Raw genomic sequence first — 19,526 nt, 5'->3', positions numbered from 1 at the left:
TTCAATTTGATCATCTCCCACTTCCTATTGGTTTTCCAGTATTTGAAAGTGCATGTACATACAAAGTGAATCGATATAGCCATATTTAGAGTGTGTAGCAGAGGCAAGGGAATGAATTCAGAACACTGAAATATCATGCGCTCTGAAGCCATGCCGTAAACACACTTCACAAGTCGAATGCTTAATTGCATGTGGATGGACAAGCATCAAATAATAATAGAACATGAACTTGAATTTTTAAAAAGGGAGTGTCATGAAGTGGAGTATTTTTATAGGAAAATTAATATATGTAGGTAATTCCTTCAGTGGTGCAAACTTCAATCTAACTATTATTTCACAAATGACAAATGCAGTGCATTAATTAGGCGGTTTACAAATTATGGGCTCCTCTCTTTCAGTCTGCCAAATAGAATCTTTTTAAAAACCAGTTTTCCGCTCAAGACATCCCACAAAGTATCACAAATTCAAGATTAAAAGAATATAAATGATTAGGTGCAAATGTTAAAAATATCATGAATGAGCCATCTCTATTCAGAGTACATGTGGATATACATGCATGTATGAATGGATGACGTATTTGATCAAATGGAAATTGTTGGAGGAAGTGTTGAACTGTGAGTTCATAGCATACCATTATGTATACTCTCAGTTTAAATGTAAGTTGACCTGGTTCTGGTGAACTATAGGATTAATTATCATTATATTGCTTGAGAAAGGTGAGTGTTTTTGGGGCGCACATATCAAACTGCGTCAGTGATGGGTAATTTGAAAAGATTATTGATTACTGTTTAATTATTCAATACGTACTGACCTGGTAGGCTTTGCAATTCGAAGGATTGCATTCGTGTGAATTGTATCATGGACTGGCAGAATATAGTTCTGTAGGTTAGTTTTGTGGGTTAGTTGAGCAAATGAAAACCAAGTTTAACGCAGAGAAGAAGATTATTAAATGCAGTGAAATTTAAGAATGAATGTAAATAGGGAAAACAAATATTGTCGGTGGTGATATAATTTGACAATGTTTTGCTTTCGCTTTCTATGCCTTTGTTCATGGAGTACTATGAGCAGTCATCAAATTTCTCAATTCCTACAAATGTCTGCAAAATCTCCTTTTAGAAGGAGAAGAACAACACATAATCTTAGCCTGTCCAGTGCAATGTGGAGAAAATAGTTTTTTTGAAAAATTTGTCTTCCAATGAGGAATTTTGCAAATTTAAAATGCTCCTGTGGTGTTGAATTAAATGTTGACTGGCAACTATGGATGTAAACTTGTACAGAGTGCCATGAACACACGGAGAGTTGATGTTCAAGGGATGGTAGATACACATTTTACCAGCAAAATGCAGTCGCTACTCTCAATATGAGGGGGAAATACGTACCATGCCAGTTTCACGGCTCATTGTTGTCTACTAGTACAGAATGTACACCTAAGTTTTTAGATTTCTGTTTCATAATGTATGTACAACCTTACATTTCTCAATACTTTCATTCTTCATTCTCATAATTGTAAAGGACAGTTTTCCAGAGAAACATTATCCGTTAGATAAAATTTCCGGTAGTCACAGGAATTCCTGGATTTTGTAATGTGTAAATTTAGATGGACAGTAAAGTGTCAATGTAAATGAGCGGTGTCAGTGAAAGGAATGGAAAATGGTGTTTGAATTCTTGTACCAATTGAGTTACAGCTCAGTTAAAGTGTGATTTGAATGATTAATGAGGCTATCATGTATGGTTTGCTATATTTAGCTATTCTGGATACCAGTGAAGTCTGCCATGTCAACACAGTGTTTGATAGTGTATAAAGTTGTACCCTGTAAGATTTTCTGGTGTCGATACGTAATGTTGATGCCATATTGATAGGTACTGTATATAAATTGTGGGGATGTTCTTACTCCCTACCGAACATTTTCTACCCAAAACAAAAAAACAAACAAACAAACACAATTAAAACAAATAAACTGAAAGACTCCAAAAACTTAACAAAATTGAACTTTAAATGGATGGTAAATTCAGAAATAGAAACTTTGCTAAATACAGTGTTTAGAAAATAGTTCTGACCTGTATCCCAAATGCAAGCACATTTTCAGGACATTTAAATTTTATGTATGGCCCCTGAAAGCTATATCATGAGTGGTTTTGGATAACCTTTCTGTGAAATTCATCTGAAATTGTAAGAGTAATGTGGGAAATATTTTCAAAAACTTACATGTAAGCAATTTGCTGAAATGTTCACAACAATCTGAAACTCCCAAGAGATATAGTAAGGCAAGCATTCACATGGAATGGTAAATCTCAGATCGCCATGATGTAGGCTGTTTCGGAAAACAGTCATGCAGAGATCACATCACCTCCTCGCCACATCACTCTACATATTGCTTAAACCATTCATGTACCATTGGACATGATGAATAAGGCCAAACCACATTTTGACAGCTACTGTGGTGTGTGGTCAGAACATCCTGTCAGGATGGTGTTGAGGCCCACCGTGTGAAATTAATAGTGCAATGTGTATTTATTGGCTGTGGTCGTGGTACAACGTTATGCCCGTTAGATTTATGGGAAAATAAACTGAGTTCATATTTTATGAGATTGTTGTAAAAAGTTTTCATGGAAACTACAAATTCTTTGAATCAAAGTGATTGTGCCTCAAGGGCAAAACTTAATAAGACTTCAGGTAAATGACCACAAAATTAATACTGTAACTCATTTACTATTATCAAAGGGTGTATAAGATAGATTAGGCATCAGAAATATTGTTTCAATCATGAAATTGCTTTTACTTTTTTCATTTTTGTGATTAAAAAGATAGATTAGGCATCAGAAATGTTGTTTCAATCATGAAATTGCTTTTACTTTTTTCATTTTTGTGATTAAAAAATAGCCAAGCTGTTTTAAAATTGTTGTTTTGTCAAACTACAACAGTGGATTGCAATGTACAGTATGAGTTTTTGCACATGTAATCATTTGCACATGTAATCATTGCATGATTCTTCAGATGTAATTGTAAACTTGGTTTAACTTGAAATAGCATAATACTTATAAAAGAGATTGCATACGATATAAGCATTATTTTTGCTGTTTCTTGAACTATTGCCATGAGGAATTTGAAGTTGAAACAATTATGAAATAACACTGTACTTGGGAGCTTTTACTTCCTGATTGTAGTCCCAAATAATTTTCACTTTCTTTTCAGTCAAGCAAGAAAATTAATCAACCACAAAAGGAATAGTATTAAATCCAGTCAGCTCATGCACGGTTTTAATCATGATGTATTTGCGTCTCACTGTAAAGTGAGAGCAGTTTAATTCCCATCTCATCAGTATTTAGCTGCTCAGATAGGACTTTATACCCTGATTTTGTCAATGACATGACTGTGGATTCAATTTGCCAAGAACATGAAAAGCTTAATCCCCTCTGTACTGAATTGGCCGTAGGGAAGTCTTGTCATTTTAAAGGTGGTTTGTGTCCATAATCACCATGTCAGCTTTAGATAATATTACAGTCTCCTTTGTCCCAGTGCAACTGGTTTACAATTATTAATTTCATCTTCAGGAATATAGCAAATAGTTAATTTTTTTTGTAATTAGATTAAGACTCCGTTACAGATATTCAGACTTTCAAATTTTTCCTGTACTTTCTGGTCTACCACTTGTGGGCGCCTATTTCTAAAGAGTCTTGAGTGGAAAAAATTTCACCAACTTAGTATTTTGAAAATCAAAAATTTTATCTTCCCCATAGAGTTAACACAGGGATGGCAGCCATTTTGAATTTCAAATATCGGTAAATGTTAGGTATGGTAATTGTTTTTCTTGTTCCAAACTTTGCACAGTGACCCCTGATTTTCATTCCTGATTTGGTGAGAGTGGTCGAAACTTTTGTCCGGAAAGTTTGAGCAAAAGTTTAAGTCTTTCACTTCGAATTTTAGACACCTACGACTTTAAGAAGTATTTCTTGGTAACAGCAGTAAAGGGTGAGAACACTTGCTTATTGTTCGTACTCGTAGCATTTTAATCATTCTTACATTTATTTTCCAGTGATGTTAAAAATTATATCGAAACACGTTTTAGATAGTTGTTGTTTAACATCAGTAACAAATTGATGTTTTTTAGGAAGTTTTTTTTTTCAACTGGAAGACAGTGAGTATCACTATTTGAGATATTCCTTCACAAGTTGAAAAATATCAGTGCATTAGTGTATATATACATTTATGATCAATTCCAGAAATTATGTCATTACTTTTGTGAAATCAAGACTACAGGCTTGTCTTGTTAACCACCCTGTCAGCATATTTCAAGACAATAATCAATATAACCTATTATTCACGTTATGGTCGTGTGAAGATAAGAATGGACAGTGAAATTGATCCAAATGTTATCACACTTGTGTAATTGGTTTGTAAAGTTGTTCCAAAACTTGCTGCTGCAGTATCAATACTTGTAATTAACTTGAGGCAAAGAACAGACGGATGATAGTGTTGTTTCACAGCAGGCTTCAGCTGTAATTGCTGAAGTAAAGCAATAAAACCTGTCGGCCGGTAGGAACTGATTAGTGTCTATGTGTGGGATAAATGTTTCCTACAAGTGTACACACACTTGTATTTCAGTAGTGGCCATGGCCGAGTATATGTTCAAAGTTGAGTTCTTGTACTATTCCCAAACACGGATAGTTCCCGTCTTCATTTCTGAGGATGACTTACACAGCATGTCTTACGCTGATGACTTGCCAATGCCGGTCACCGCTGATATCTGTCGAATGACTTTCCATCCACGTACATTTCGAGAACTTTCTCACGTACTGCTTCTGGCGTATGTACACCTCTTTTCCCGTGGATCATGATTTCTTTTGCACAAAGACTTCATACAGTGCGAAGACAACAAGAGTCTAATGACAACTAGACACTGACTTGGCTGTGACACTCAGGGTGGCGGTAAGGAATGTAATATGATTCTGCATATGTGAAGTGCACCGCAAAGTGTACTCCCACGGTGTGTGTTTTATTAGGGGTCCATAAAAGCTCTTTGATTTTCACACCGCAATTATAACAAGTCAATGCAACTTCAAGGCAAGTTTTTGAAACAACTTCACAAACCAATTACACAAGTGTGATAACATTTAGATCAATTTCACTGTCCATTCTTATCTTCACACAACATTAAACAAAATTTACCAACAATATGTCCAAAAGTAGCAATGCTGTCCCTTTTAGGAAAAAATATGAACATAATTGCAGCTGTAATGTCAATGTAAATATCTCTATGATTCAAGAATACAAGAGGATACCTAAATGATTTAAAATCACCACGTTCTGTATTATTTTCAGTGAAATTTAGCAGAGAATGTAACAGCTTCTGTTATGACACCCCCGCATCTAATCCTCACGTTTCATTAGTGAGTACATGCATATCAAGTGCTTCAAGGACAAAAATAGCAAAAAAAAAGATGATATTATGATGAGGGTATGAGGACATGCCACCGTGTTTACAACTCTGGCCTTTTACAGCCAAATTTATTGATGCCGTGTTACTGATGTTTATTGCTGTATTCAGTGATCTCCCCAGGATTTTCTGATAGAGTGGTGGCTAATTTGCATAACAATGACTGTAATTGTTATGGTAATGAGTTTCTATTGTTTACCAAATATTATAGAGTGGCGGCCACCACTCTATAATAGCCCTGGGGAGAACACTGGTATTGATTTCATTAATGTCTTTTACTTAGTTCACATTGGCAACCCAACTGAAATTTGGGCCGACGCAAAATAATTGTCCTTTTGGGATTAAATTTGGTCCGCGTCCGCACTTACCGGTACCAGAATTAGGGCCGACGTAACTTTACCTTCCTTTGTGACCTCTGACCTGTCAAAGTTCAAAATGGCGCATTTGAATATGGCACGCTGTTTCTACTTACGCACAAGAAGGGCAAATATGACTACAACTCACCCTTTTAATCATCGGAGAGATCTTCACTATTTATTGGATGAGCATATGGTATATATAAGACCGCGGTGGAGAAATAACCAGTGTGCGGCATTTTTGACATGCCTCTCTAGTCTATTACGTGCACTGTGGAATCGAATGACATGGTCTCCATTGCGGAACAAAGGTTGATGGGAAGTTCTGCATACATGGGATGATATTAAAATGTAAAGACTGGATTGAAAACTTTCGATAGGTGTAAACTTTAGCGTCAAACGTCGTTTGTTTTGTGCGAATAGGGTGACTAGTTCAACTTCGATCCATGACGGAGGCCTGGTCAACTGGGACCAGGGCCGACGCAACGTGTCCACACAGGCGATTTGCGTCGGACCAAATTTTGCGTCGGCCCTGCGTCGGCCCTGAACCCCCCTTCTCGCCGGGACCAAACTGAGTCGGCCCAAGGCCGATGCAGCGTGTCTACATTGGTTTTTTACGTCGGCCCCGGCCCAGTCGTCAATCTGAACAGGGTGTTTGTGTGTCAGGACACAGCTGTATCCCTTGTCAGCAATAACTCTGTAGAATATTTGCCAAATAAATTAAGTATGAAGTCTTTTTTTTAATTAAATATTTAATTGTTCTCAAAAATATTTGAAATGAGCAGCTGTATTCATTGTTAACAATAATTCTGAAGAATATTTGCCAAATAAATTAAGTATGAAGTCTTTTTTTTAATTAAATATTTAATTGTTCTCAAAAATCTTTGAAATAAGAATTTTGCTAATATTAATTTTACATAAGAAAATAAGTGAGAAAATTGCCCCCCCCCCCCCCCCCCAATATAATCTTCATTCATTGAAATCGACAGAGTTTGTTTGTGTCATAGTGATTTCTTGTTATTTTTGGTGCCATTTGAGTGCTTCAAAGATCCAGGTTTCCTATCCATGGATGAAGTCCAACATTGTACAAGGGAAGACAAACTGGAGTGCTGTCTTTTGGCTGTTGTTTACTGAATGTTTACCCCACTAGCATGTCCAAAATCTCTTAATAATCAATGATCAATGAGGGAGATCAATGATGATATTTTGTTTGTCTCGAGACAAACAAGTAAACAACTGAGTCGAAGCTTGACTTATTTTTGCTCCTTTTGGTATATTCCATCCAAAATTAGATCATATCAACCATGTTCTCAGCTGTTTAAAATGAAAGGTGGATGGCTAATTAGCATACAATTTGCATATAAATCACATGTTGATTTGAATACTTTGGATTCTATATGAAGGATGCCAGTTGTTACAGTAGTCAACGATATGCAACAGTTGTGTGTCCTCTACATATACTTGTATGTGATAAATTTTGGCTCAATTTGATTTTATTTAGCTCAAAGTAAAGTTGGAGGACTAATTTGTAAAGAACTACATCATGTTCTTTTCTGTGCAATAACAAGATTCCACTGAAACTATAACAGGTTTTGTTAAATTACATGTGTAAGTTACCAGCAGTCATTTCATTTATGTCCATATAAACTGTTTTAATTGCTTCCTCTGCCTCACAGTGTTTTATTACACCATCTCTTATCAGCCTCTGCTGTTTACGGTGATTGAATTTTCTCTTTTGTAGTCAAGGGAAACTGTATAGTGAAACGGAAATTACGGCATTACATTGTAACTTTCAGCCACCGCACTGATCCACTATGATTGTCAGTCGTTTTACATTCCTACATGAATATTTTTTTTATTCTTACACAGGTTGTCAAATTAGTGAGTGAGACGTTCAACTACTCAGCAATAGACAGGGCCAAGGCAAAGACCAAGAAATTTGCATCAGAGAAATGGGAAAAGATTGGGAGGAAGTTAAAAAGGATTGGCCTACCTCCAAAGGTGAGTCATCAGTTATGTGTCAGGGATTTGATATATATGTGTTGTTGTTTGACCTCCTGTTACCTCATGAAGTAGACTTTTTATGGTCCAAATACTTTTGTAGTATAGATTGAACAGATTGAAGTGTGTGTGTGGAGAGGAGGATGCATGTTGAAGATATTTATATGATGTTGTTGGAGTTGCTAATTGTAATGGTGATGTGTTCCTTTGGAGGACACAACAGATATTGCATTGACCCAAACCCATAAGCTCTCCTGTGCCGTCCCAAGTCGTTTCCGAAAAACTTGCTGATGCACTGCAGATCCTACTGACTTCAGCAAAATCGCCAAGATTCATCAGAGAAGGAAAATTACTTGAAAGCTTTTCGTGCTAGGGCTGTCACTTGCCATCCTGCCAAGTCAGCAAACAGCAGCAAAGTGCTGACATATACTTTCACCAATGTGGCAGGTCATATGTATGAGAATGTAATTATGTACCAATATACCTTGTTCTCAGCTTTTCAGTGTTAGACCCTAAAAGATTTACCTGAACATGGTTTAATGTGCCACTGGACATTGCCAGCTATCATAGAACCATCACTGAATTTCACCGATTTTTGTCAGCACAGTGGTCCCTGTGTGCCAATTACTGGGTACCTTGAAAATCAGTGAAATTTCAAGCAACTTAGCAGGATTTGGGTTAATAGAGGAATAGCATTTCAAGCAATTTTAATAGGCAACTGAAAGCTGCCTAGTTAATGTACTCTGTGTCAACTTGCAGGTGTTAGTGGAATTTGCCCTTCATGATGATATCATGTACTTGATTTTCCTCCTTGAAAATCTTGACCTGTAAGTTCACGGTCATTTTTTTCTTCAAACACCTCAAATGATAGATAGCCAAGCCCTCATGTTTGATGTAACATTTTTTAGTCCCCGCGGACGAAGTCCGGCGGGGACTTATAGATTGGGTCCCGTCTGTGCGTCCGTCCGTCCGTCCGTCCGTCCGTCCGTCATCAACAGTTTCTCAGACACTGCTGAACCAATTTCGTTCAAACTCGGCACAAAGGCATAGCACTATGACCTACAGATGCACGTCGATTTATTTTGTGATATGGCCGCGAGGCGGCCATTTTGTTGCGATTTTTCATGTCTTTGGACCATAACTCAGACATCCTTGAACAGATTCTGTTCAAACTTGGCACAAAGGCATAACACTATGGCTTTTATATCCATCTTAAATTATATCACGATACGATCCAATATGGGCGCGAGGCGGCCATTTTGTTGCGATTTTTCATGTCTTTGGACCATAACTCAGACATCCTTGAACATATTCTGTTCAACCTTGGCACAAAGGCATAACACTATGGCCTACATGTGCATGTCAAATTATTTTGCGATACGATCCAACATGGCCGCGAGGCGGCCATTTTGTTTGCGATTTTTTCATGTCTTTGAACCATAACTCAAATATCCTTGAACCGATTCTGTTCAAACTTTGCACAAAGGCATAACACTATGGCCTACATATGCTTGTCAAATTATATTGCGATACGATCCAATATGGGCGTGAGGCGGCCATTTTATTGGGATCTTTCATGTTTTTGGATCATAACTCAGACATCCTTGAACAGATTCTGTTAAAACTTGGCACAAAGGCATAACACTATGGCCTTCATGTGCATGTAAAATATTTTGCGATACGATCCAATATGGGAGTGAGGCAGCCATTTTGTTGCGATTTTTCATGTCTTTGGACCATAACTCAGACATCCTTGAACCGATTCTGTTCAAATTTGGCACAAAAGCAAAACATTATGCCTTTCATATGAACGCCACTTTATTTCATGATATGATCCAATATGGCCGACAGGCGTCCATTTTTTTGCGATTTTCTCATGTCTCTGAACCATAACTCAAACATCCTTGAACTGATTTTGTTCAAACATGGCACAAAGGCAAAGCACTATGGCATACATATGCATGTATCAATTAACCTTGCGATAGGATCCAATATGGCTGCAGAACTGCCATTTTGTTGGAATTTTGCATGTCTTTGAAGCATAATTCAAAGGTCATTAACCCATTTTGTCCAAACTTGGCACAAAGATCAAGCACTATGGCACACATACATGTATACATGTCAATTTACTTCGTGACATGTTCCAATATGGCTGCCAGATTGTCATTTTTGGATTTTTTCATGTCTTTGAGGCTTAATCATATGCAAATATTCCTTATCCAATGTTGTTGAGACTTGGTACAAAGATAAAGTACTATGGCATACTTATGCATGTCTACTAATTTTGTGCTACGATCCATATGGTCAATAGACAGCCATTTGATTTCAATTGTATAAACATAGGTCACTGTCCTTCAATGGACTGATTTTGTTTAAACGTGATATGGCTGCATTCTTGTGCACATTAATTTGTTTCATTATATGATCCAAAATGGCTGATTGCAACAACATACCCGATCCCATACCATTTCGAAAATTCCACCAAACCATGTGTATAGTATGCTGTCATGACACTAGAGGCAGTGAGGGCATCGTTATGTGTGATGTAATCAAAAGTTCCTTTAGTGGTCAACACCGGCAGAGATGAGTCTTTTATTGAACGTTCCTCAGATTACTTTATTATGCAAGTCACAGGCCTGATGCACCCGTTGCATCAATGTCATTCCACAGCTACCTAGACACCAAAGATTATAACAAAATGGACAAGCGGGGACTGTGTCATCAACGATGACTTGTCTGATGTATAATCAGAGGAGTTTTACTCGAACACTATTCAATTTTGCTTGGTAGTTTTATCTTTTGGATCACTCTTTTTATAAGAATGGAAAAAAAAATAAAAAATAAACCAATAAATCACACAGATGCATCAATGCAATCGTAGCAAAGGTGTATTACGTTCTTGTACATAAGACATGTCATGATGGTGAAAATATCTTTCAGCACTTTACTGCTGACAAACTGACAAAGTTTATGGCATTGGCTGCAAAATAATGCATTGTGAGTAAACAGTTTGTTAATCATTAACGCATAGGCAGCTGGTGTATTTCAGCCAATGCTCACTTTTGTTTCCTAAATGAAAGTGATGTCTGCAGTCTAGACAGGGTGCAGCAGCTGGTCGTCCTGCGGGAGTTGTCTGTAATGATTATCTATTCTGTCTGACTGTGATCTCAGTGTTTTCACCAGGCAAATACCTAATGAATTGAAAATTCATTAGCTTGCCACAAGTGTTTCAGTGTTTTGCTGAATTTGTTTTACAGTATGTACTTAAGGGGAGAACCATTTGATTTTGGTGGGGGGGTATGGAGGAAATGGGTATGGGAGCAATTTTTTTTTCCTGTCACAGTGACAGCAATTTTTTTTTCTACTGTCAGAGCTGCATCAATTTTTTTTTCAATGGAGTAGCAATGCAAATTTTTTTTTCTTTGTCATCAAGTTTGTGATGCGTTTGTATATAAGGGAGCCGTAATTATTTACGGCCTGAAACTCAGAAATTTCAAGTGACACACCCCCCCGTCAACCATGATGAATTTGAGTAACTCCCCTCTCTAACTCTGAAATTTTGACTGATCCCCCCCCCCCCCCCTTAGAAAAGTTAAATACAAATACATGTATTTGTAAAATTTACAAAATACAGCAATTTAACAGTAAAGACCTTTGAAATCCTGATGTACTCTGCTAGACTATCATCAGTTATCTCATGATGGTTCAAAAAAGGTGAACCCATCAAAATGAAATTGCAAGTCACAATAAAATAAAGATATAAAAGCTCACGCAGTATCTAACCATATAGTATATTGTTTAATTTGGATGGGTATTATGACAAGGTTTTCACTAGGATATCTGACCGGGCAGAATTTTAAAGTACAGGGGGAGAACACGCGAGAGGCTTAGGGGGAAAGTGTCACAGGGGCTTTCCCGTATCTTGCATGGAAAGTTTAAGATATTGATGTGTGCAATGGTGCAGTCTGGTGCTATCTGAGAGGTGTTTTTTAATTTTTTTTACTAAGTGAAACTGTTAGAACACCTCAAGGGGAGAGCACGAGAGGGGGTTTCCCCCTCTCGTATTGGAAATTTTGGGAAATTGATGTGTTTAATGGTGCAATCTGAGAGGAGTTTCAGGTTATTTTGCATTTGGTAAAACTGTTTGAAAATGACATTGAACACTGCAATATTTTTACATTTTATGCATGATCAGTGTTTGTGTCACAATATTCAACAACCAAACGATGACAATACAATTTGTGAAAAACAGTTCTGTTTGCCAGAGACTGAAGATAAATAATATACAGGAACGGAAAATTTGTGACCTTCTTGTGTCATTTCTCCAGCTGCCAGCTTCTAATGAAAAGCTTGAATATGGTATGTTTAACTGTCAAAATGGTCATTGAAGTGAGGTAAATGGAAACATGTCTCTGTGATAATAAAGGATGAATTCACAACAGTTCAGTTTTGTCCTAGATCCTGGGAAAATTTTGAGAATTGATGTGCGCCACGGTGCAGTTTAGTGCAATTCGATAGGTATTTTAAATTTGTCTTTTACCAGTAACACTGTTAGAAAAGCCAAGGGGGGGGGGGGGGGGAGAGCACGAGAGGGGGTGCCCCCCTCTCGCATTGAAAATTTTGAGAAATGGATGTGTGCAATGGGCAATCTGAGATGTGTTTCAATTTATTTCGCCAAAATAAATTGAGTAACCCGTCCCCTTTCTTCCTCTCCACATTTTGAGTAACGCCCCCTGAAGTTTTCAATTTTTAGTCCTTTGTGCCCTGTGGGCACAAAGTACTAATGTGATGACGCGGCCTCTGTTGTTGCATACAGTGGGCCGTATGCTGTGGACGCAGGTATCTCAGAAACGCTTCAGTAACTTTTTCTGAAATTTGGTCTGGTGGTCACTTGGGCATGTATCTCAAACGGTCTTTTTTCTTTTTTTGATTGAATCATTTTAAAGTCACTTTTTTAGCTTTTTTCTGAAAACCACTATTTTCAATTTTTCCTAAAAGCACTGATTTGATTATTGTGATATTTGGCATGGGTGTTCGTATAGTTGCAATGCCGTCAGAAATGTTCAAAATTTGGTGATACATGCCTTGTATTATTTTTAAACAATATTTTTATCCATTTTTATTTTATATTTACTTGATTTTGCCTCGCTTTCGTTAAAGCTACCGTCTGCGCATGCGCACAATTCTAGGACAATTCTGAGTTGAAGAATCGAATAGGACGCCACTTGTTTCTTGGTGTGGATACATTTTTTACGTCGTGAACGTTTCACTGTGTGTTTCAATATGTTCTATAGTTATGAGGTTGACAGTGATGCACTTTTGCGGCTGTCGTGTATTTTTTGGTACGAAAGGCGCCTTTGATCAACTGAAGAATGATGGCCTCCGTAGGCGATAAACACCGGTACCGGCAGGCATATCAGCTCTACTGAGGAAGCAATCCACTGGCCCGTATAGGTCAGGGGCTCACTTAGGGGAAAACCACATGATTTCCGGGGGGGTATGGAGGATTTTGAGAAAAAAAAATGTCACCAGGTCAAATAAAAGAAAAAAATTAAGCCTGTTAATGGCTTGAGAAAAAAAAATTCTCATAACAGACAGAAATAAAAAAGGAATTGTCACAATGCAGTTGAAATGAGCAAAATTTTGGAAACTTCATCCTCATGTATTCTTTGCTGGCATGCTGCCACAAGCAATGTTTTTACCACAAGCAATTCTTATGTTGTTGTTTTTTTCAGCGCTTACGATATAAGCATTCACTACTTTACACCTCAGTGCACTCGATGTTTCCCTTCCCTTTTCTGACCCAAGAAATCATATTTCAGGATTTCCGTTGCAATATCTCAATGGTATAGGCAATATCTAGATGGGACTATTTGACTTCTGTAAATTGTGAAAATTTAAAACACAAGACAGGAGTCAATAAACTAGTGTTAAAACCAATACATTATTCTCTCAATATAAATATGTTAGAAAGATTACAAGTTGACAATGAAAAATTGAGGAACAACAAATATAAAGAAATACAATGTGTGAGCCTTGTTTCTCTGACCACAAAAGATAACATCCCCCCCCCCTGAGAACTTAAAAGGAATTGACTATTTTAAAGAAAAGCAGGTATAGTACTGATCACAGTTGATTTGCCAAAAAAGTGTTCTACAATTGAAAGTTGTATATATTCTAGACTTTCCATTTTCTTTTCATTTGTTGGAATGTAAAATGAATACATAAAACCATCCTGTGATATATGAAACAGTGGCTGAAATTTGAAAATTCACTGCTACTCCATTTGAAAAAACAATTGATGCAGGTCTGACAGTAGAAATAAAAAAATGCTGTCTCTCTGACCATAGATTCTCGAGAGTCTATGCTCTGACCAAAAAAAGTTCCTGCATACCCCCCCCCAAATCAAATGGGTCTCCCCTTAATATGCGCATGCGCATATAACAAGTTAGCATTGTTTTTGAAAAATCAAACCGACGCCATCTTGTTTCTCGCGTCTGGTGCGAATCTTGACGTTTTTTGGGGTTTTTAGCGTGTATTTGATTCTGTTTTGTAAATATGAAGTTCACAGTGATGGTACTTTTGTTGCTGTCATGTATTTTTTGGCACGAAACGCTCCTTCGATAGACTGAAGAATGGTGGCCTCCGTACTCGGTACTCCCCACTGGACCCCAGTACCATTGCTTCAGCGAGGCAATCCCAACGGCGGCCCGTACTAATAGCTGGGTGAGAGCGAGGGAACGCTCTGTCCTTCTACCTCCATGTCATAACAAACTAGCGTCGTTTTATGTTGATGTACTGTCCTTTCGACATAGCGATAACTTTTAGTTTTCTGTTGCTTATTTTGGGTAATTTCGACAGTTGTGCATTGATTTTGACATCATTGTTGACTCCGATCGCTATTACAGTGTGTGCATGCTTATGTTGACCTAGCCCTGCGTACGATGCTGTGTGTTCCGCTACAGCTAAATCGTCCCGCTCACCACAGCCCTGCAAAGACCCGTACGTAGGGTGAGCGGGGCGATTAGCTGTAGCGGAACACACAGCATCGTACGCAGGGATGTTGACCGATTTACTAAGGAAGTACGCGCACTTCAGAATCACAGCATAATCCGACATGGTATAAATTTGGCATGATCATCAGATCATACATGATCCGAGATTGCACTTCAGCAAGGTCACGATAACTAATGTTGTTTGTTTCATTTCCACTAAAAGACCATTAGAATTTCATCCTTGCTACTTTGAAATCATGCACTGGCATGCATGTAGTTGTCAACATCACTATGCTTGAATGTAGTAGACTCTTAATATCGACTGTCACTGCATATTGCATATGTGTGGAAGTCACTCCATATCATATCAAAAAATGTAGTATTGCGACGTTTGAGCTGCCAGAAGCCAGAATTTACAGTTTACGAGAAAGTTATCTTACATGTAAAACTCAGTTCTACTGTGAACAAAATGCAAGCTATGTTGTATAACTATTGTGAATAGCATAATATTTTGTACCTATCACCGTGTCAGAAAATCAGAAGGAAACAACCAGTCAGACAAACTGTGGTCAGGATGATACTGTCCAATTTTAATATTTGTCTCTCGGCACACACCAGATACTCATGACTGTAAAACAACATTTCCATATAATTGTATATTCAGTTTTTATATTTAATTTGCTTTTCACCATATTGTATGTCCTTCCCTGCACTACATAATTCAAAATTAAATATTGTCTTTGGCCTATACATACTTGAGGGGTAAGCTTATTTAGTCTCACACATATAATTGTATATTCAGTTTTTATATTTAATTTGCTTTTCACCATATTGTATGTCCTTCCCTGCACTACATGATTCAAAATTAATATTGTCTTTGGCCTATACATACTTGAGGGGTAAGCTTGTTTAGTCTCACACATTAAAGATGCACTGTTGACCTACAGAGTCCAAACTTTTTATCATTGTATTGTAGATAGGTGTACACTCCAAATACTAAGTACAAGTGTGGTGAGTGTAACAAGCAAATGTTTTTTAGTCAATGGCCCAAATTTATTTTCTATATGATGGACAATAAATACATGTGTAATCAATGCCAACAGTCCAGTTTAAGTAATTTGGTTTAGATTAGCCATTGGCTAAATTTTCTCCTCTTCTGTATTATATAAGTTCACCGTTTCCTGTTTTAGATATTGTTGATCCTATTGAGTCCCATCTCTAATTCTTAATTCACTTTCATATCAGGGTTGTTGATACTTCGAATCCACACTTGAACTTATGCTGGAGCAGTAACCAACCAGTTCAAATAACTTTCATTTATGTCCAAACAATTTGACTTTTTGCCAAATTTCACATTTATGGCAAATAATAAACAGCAAGGAGATACAAAAGGACGTCGGTGCCCCCGGGCCCCATGTTTTAGTGACCCTCTCCCTTGTATTTCATTACATTTGTTGTTCCTCAATTTTCATTGTCAACTTGTACATCTTCCTAATATATTTATATTGAGAGAATACTATATTGATTTTAACACTAGTTTATTGACTCCTGTCTTGTGTTTTAAATTTTCATAATTTACAGAAGTCAAAAAGTCCCCTTTAGATAGTGCCTATGCCATTGAGATATTGCAACAGAAATCCTGAAATATGATTTCTTTGGTCAGGAAAGGGACGGAAAACATTGAGTGCACTGAGGTGTAAGTAGACCTATGTAGTGCATGCTTATATCATAAGTGCTGGGAAAAAAACATAAGAATTGCTTGTGGTAAAAACATTTGCGCCGCCTATGGCGGCGCGCCGGCAAAGAATACATGAGAATAGGGTTTCCAAATTTTGCTAATTTCTGGTGCATTGTGACAATTTGTTTTTACTTCTGTCTGTTATGACAATTTTTTTTTCTCAGGCCATGGCAGGATCAATTTTTTTTTTCTTCTATCTCACCTGGCGACAAATTTTTTTTTCTCAAAATCCTCCATACCCCCCCAGAAATCAAATGGTTCTCCCCTAAAGGCAGGGGGAGGCTATAAATACCCCCTATCTCCCTGGGCATTCATAATCCAACATGAGTGGCACATGGTAGCAGCGTCAACGAATGCTCCCGAAAATCTGGAGCTTTCAAGAACCATGGTATAAATTGGAGCACTGTTCCAACATATTACGTTTTGTGAATACTTGTGGAATCACCTTGTTTGCTGAATTCTTTCAGTTTTTTATCACAACTGGAAGTTGTGATATAGGGGTAGTTTCAACCGGTGAAAGATGTCGTCCATTTCCGTAAACGACAAAAATCAAAAACTGCTGAACAGACTGCGTTTATATTTGGTACCGATATTCAGAGTGGTTCCAAGATTCCAATTCCGAAAAATGGAGCCAAACGGAGCGGCGGTTATATAGTTTTGGGAAATTTCTAACCCCCCTTTTTAACTAATTGATTTTAGGGGTCTTTCATATATGTAGTTTTGGAATGTACACCAATCCTGCATTGTGGACTGTTTTATGAGTTGTGGAACAGAAATGAGGTTTTGATGAATGTTAGAAATATGCAGGATGGCTGATTTGAAGTATAAGAGATTTCTATGCTCTTTTGGGTATCAAAAGCAATAAAAAAAACATATTTCATAGTTTAGATTCTCACTTTTGAGATGACCCTAGGCATTTGTTAAGTAAACATCCTTGAGTCAATATACAGACTTTGACATTCCTGAGATTAAGTATCCACGACCTCACATGTTACAGTCTTTCACTACCATGGTATGGCCCAAACCCATTGTTATCAATGGTGAGTGTGGACCTGTCTACAGGAAATTGGGGTGAACAGGTTAGACAATGCCGTTACAAGTTGTAGGTTAGTTATCAAGGTAGCACCAGCATAGAGTCCTGAGCATCTGTCCATGTGTTCTCACAGGAAATTACAGGGAAAAAAATTATTTGAGAAGTTTCTCTCCTTTAAATAGAAGTATATTACAATTTAAACCTGTCATGGATGGATTGCTCTCAAATGATCTGAAACACAGTTATTGCCCATTAGCAACAAATTTATAGCAAGATTTATGTAAAGTTCATGAACTTACATAAGGTATTAGACAAAAGATGACCATGACTTGCTACTTTTCAATATTTATTTCATTCAGATTTCCTCAGCTTAGTGTATAATTTTGTAATCTTAATTACTGTCAACTTAGGTTTACTAACTTAGGGACCGTTCAGTTTTTACGGCGGGGGGGGGGGGGGGGGGGCGGCAAAATCTTGTCGCCGGTGTTCAAAAAATATAGACCCCCCTGCATTTTGTGCGAAAAAATGATGAACCCCCCTTTGTCAGACGATAAAAATTGATGACCCCCCCCCCCCACCCCCGCTGAAAATAACCAAAACCATATGTCAAATTTACCCGCACGGTGGATTTGAACTCCGGTACGCGGCGCACTTTATTCATGTAGCAGAGATGCCAGTGCACAAACTTCTCAGCCACATCCATGCAAACGTCTGTTACTTAGGACAACTGTAAGGCAATTTTTTAACTTCATTTCCATAGACTAAAAAAAAAGTAAACTTTATTAGCCTGCCAGTTAAGAGGGTCATGGGCCATTACATAAAGTCAACTTTATTCTAGTGGGCAACCAAAGGTGGCCTGCTGGTAAAAAGAGGGTTGATCATGGCCATTGCACGAAATAAACTTTACTGAACAGTAAAAAAGTGATGACCCCCCCCCCCCTTCGCGGATTCCAAAATTATGATGAACCCCCCTGGATGCGTCCGTCCGTCCGTTCACGCAGATATCTCAGACATGCCCTGGTCAATTTCTTTCAAACTTTGCACAAGGATAGTACCCTACCCCATACAGATGCATGTCGATTTGTTTCACAATGCGATCAAATTTGGCCATGTTAGAGGACTTTTTAGTTTACACCACCATAGACTACCATGTATAAGTCAGCTGTCCATAGAATCCCATGTATAAGGCCAAGTAAAATAAAAATTTAGTTTCTCATCATATTCATATTGCAAAAAGGATTCAGTGACACAGTTTTAGTCCCCACGGATGAAGTCCAGGGGCCTTATAGATTGGGTCATGTCCCTCCGTTCACACAGATATATCAAATATTTTGACAAAATGTCAAGTGACCTAGGTGACCTTTGACCTCAAATATATATATTTGTCCGTAACTCAGTAACCACAAGTGCTACACCCTTCATATATGGTATGATGGGACACCTTATGACGCCACATATTGTACCTCATTAATTATGTGCATATCTAATTTTGAGCGAGCCAATAGAGCTAGAGGTCTGATTTTTGGTATAAAGGGATGACTTAGCAATTCAATTTTTTTGACAAAATGTCACATGACCTCAGTGACATTGGACCTGAAATATACATATTTGTCCATAACTCAGTAACCACAAGTGCTACACCCTTCAAATATGGTATGATGGGACACCGCATGATGCCACATATTGTACCTCATTAATTATGAGTAGTTTCACAATGTGCCAGTTGTGATCAAGTGCCATTGGCGCTATTTTTCCATTTTAAGTTGCTTTTTGATGCCAAAACTGCTTCGATGCTGTGTTCGAAGCGTCCAAAGAACAATAGATGAAAGCATTCAAACAGCTGCCAATCACGAGGGTACGCGCAAAGGTGCAAACGATCAAACATTTGTTGTGTACATCGGATCGATTGCGATGTCAACAATGAATGAACGATTCTTACTATATACCACGGTCCCTCGTGGAGGGACC

General features: G+C 37.8%; 1 protein-coding gene across 1 annotated transcript in view; it reads left to right on the top strand.

Moving 5' to 3' along the window:
• Positions 1-19,526, top strand: part of LOC139120244 (phosphatidylinositol 4-kinase type 2-beta-like) — a 43,421-nt gene that overhangs the window by 9,268 nt on the left and 14,627 nt on the right. The window contains exon 4 of the mRNA XM_070684474.1: positions 7,661-7,792. Coding sequence (XP_070540575.1) covers positions 7,661-7,792 — 132 coding nt within the window. The remainder of the gene's footprint in view (positions 1-7,660; positions 7,793-19,526) is intronic.

Source organism: Ptychodera flava, chromosome 20 (genome assembly GCF_041260155.1).
Source record: "Ptychodera flava strain L36383 chromosome 20, AS_Pfla_20210202, whole genome shotgun sequence".
NCBI classification, from domain to species: Eukaryota; Metazoa; Hemichordata; class Enteropneusta; family Ptychoderidae; genus Ptychodera; species Ptychodera flava.
Note: the sequence above shows the minus strand (reverse complement) of the source record. Positions and strands in the feature narration are given on the sequence as shown.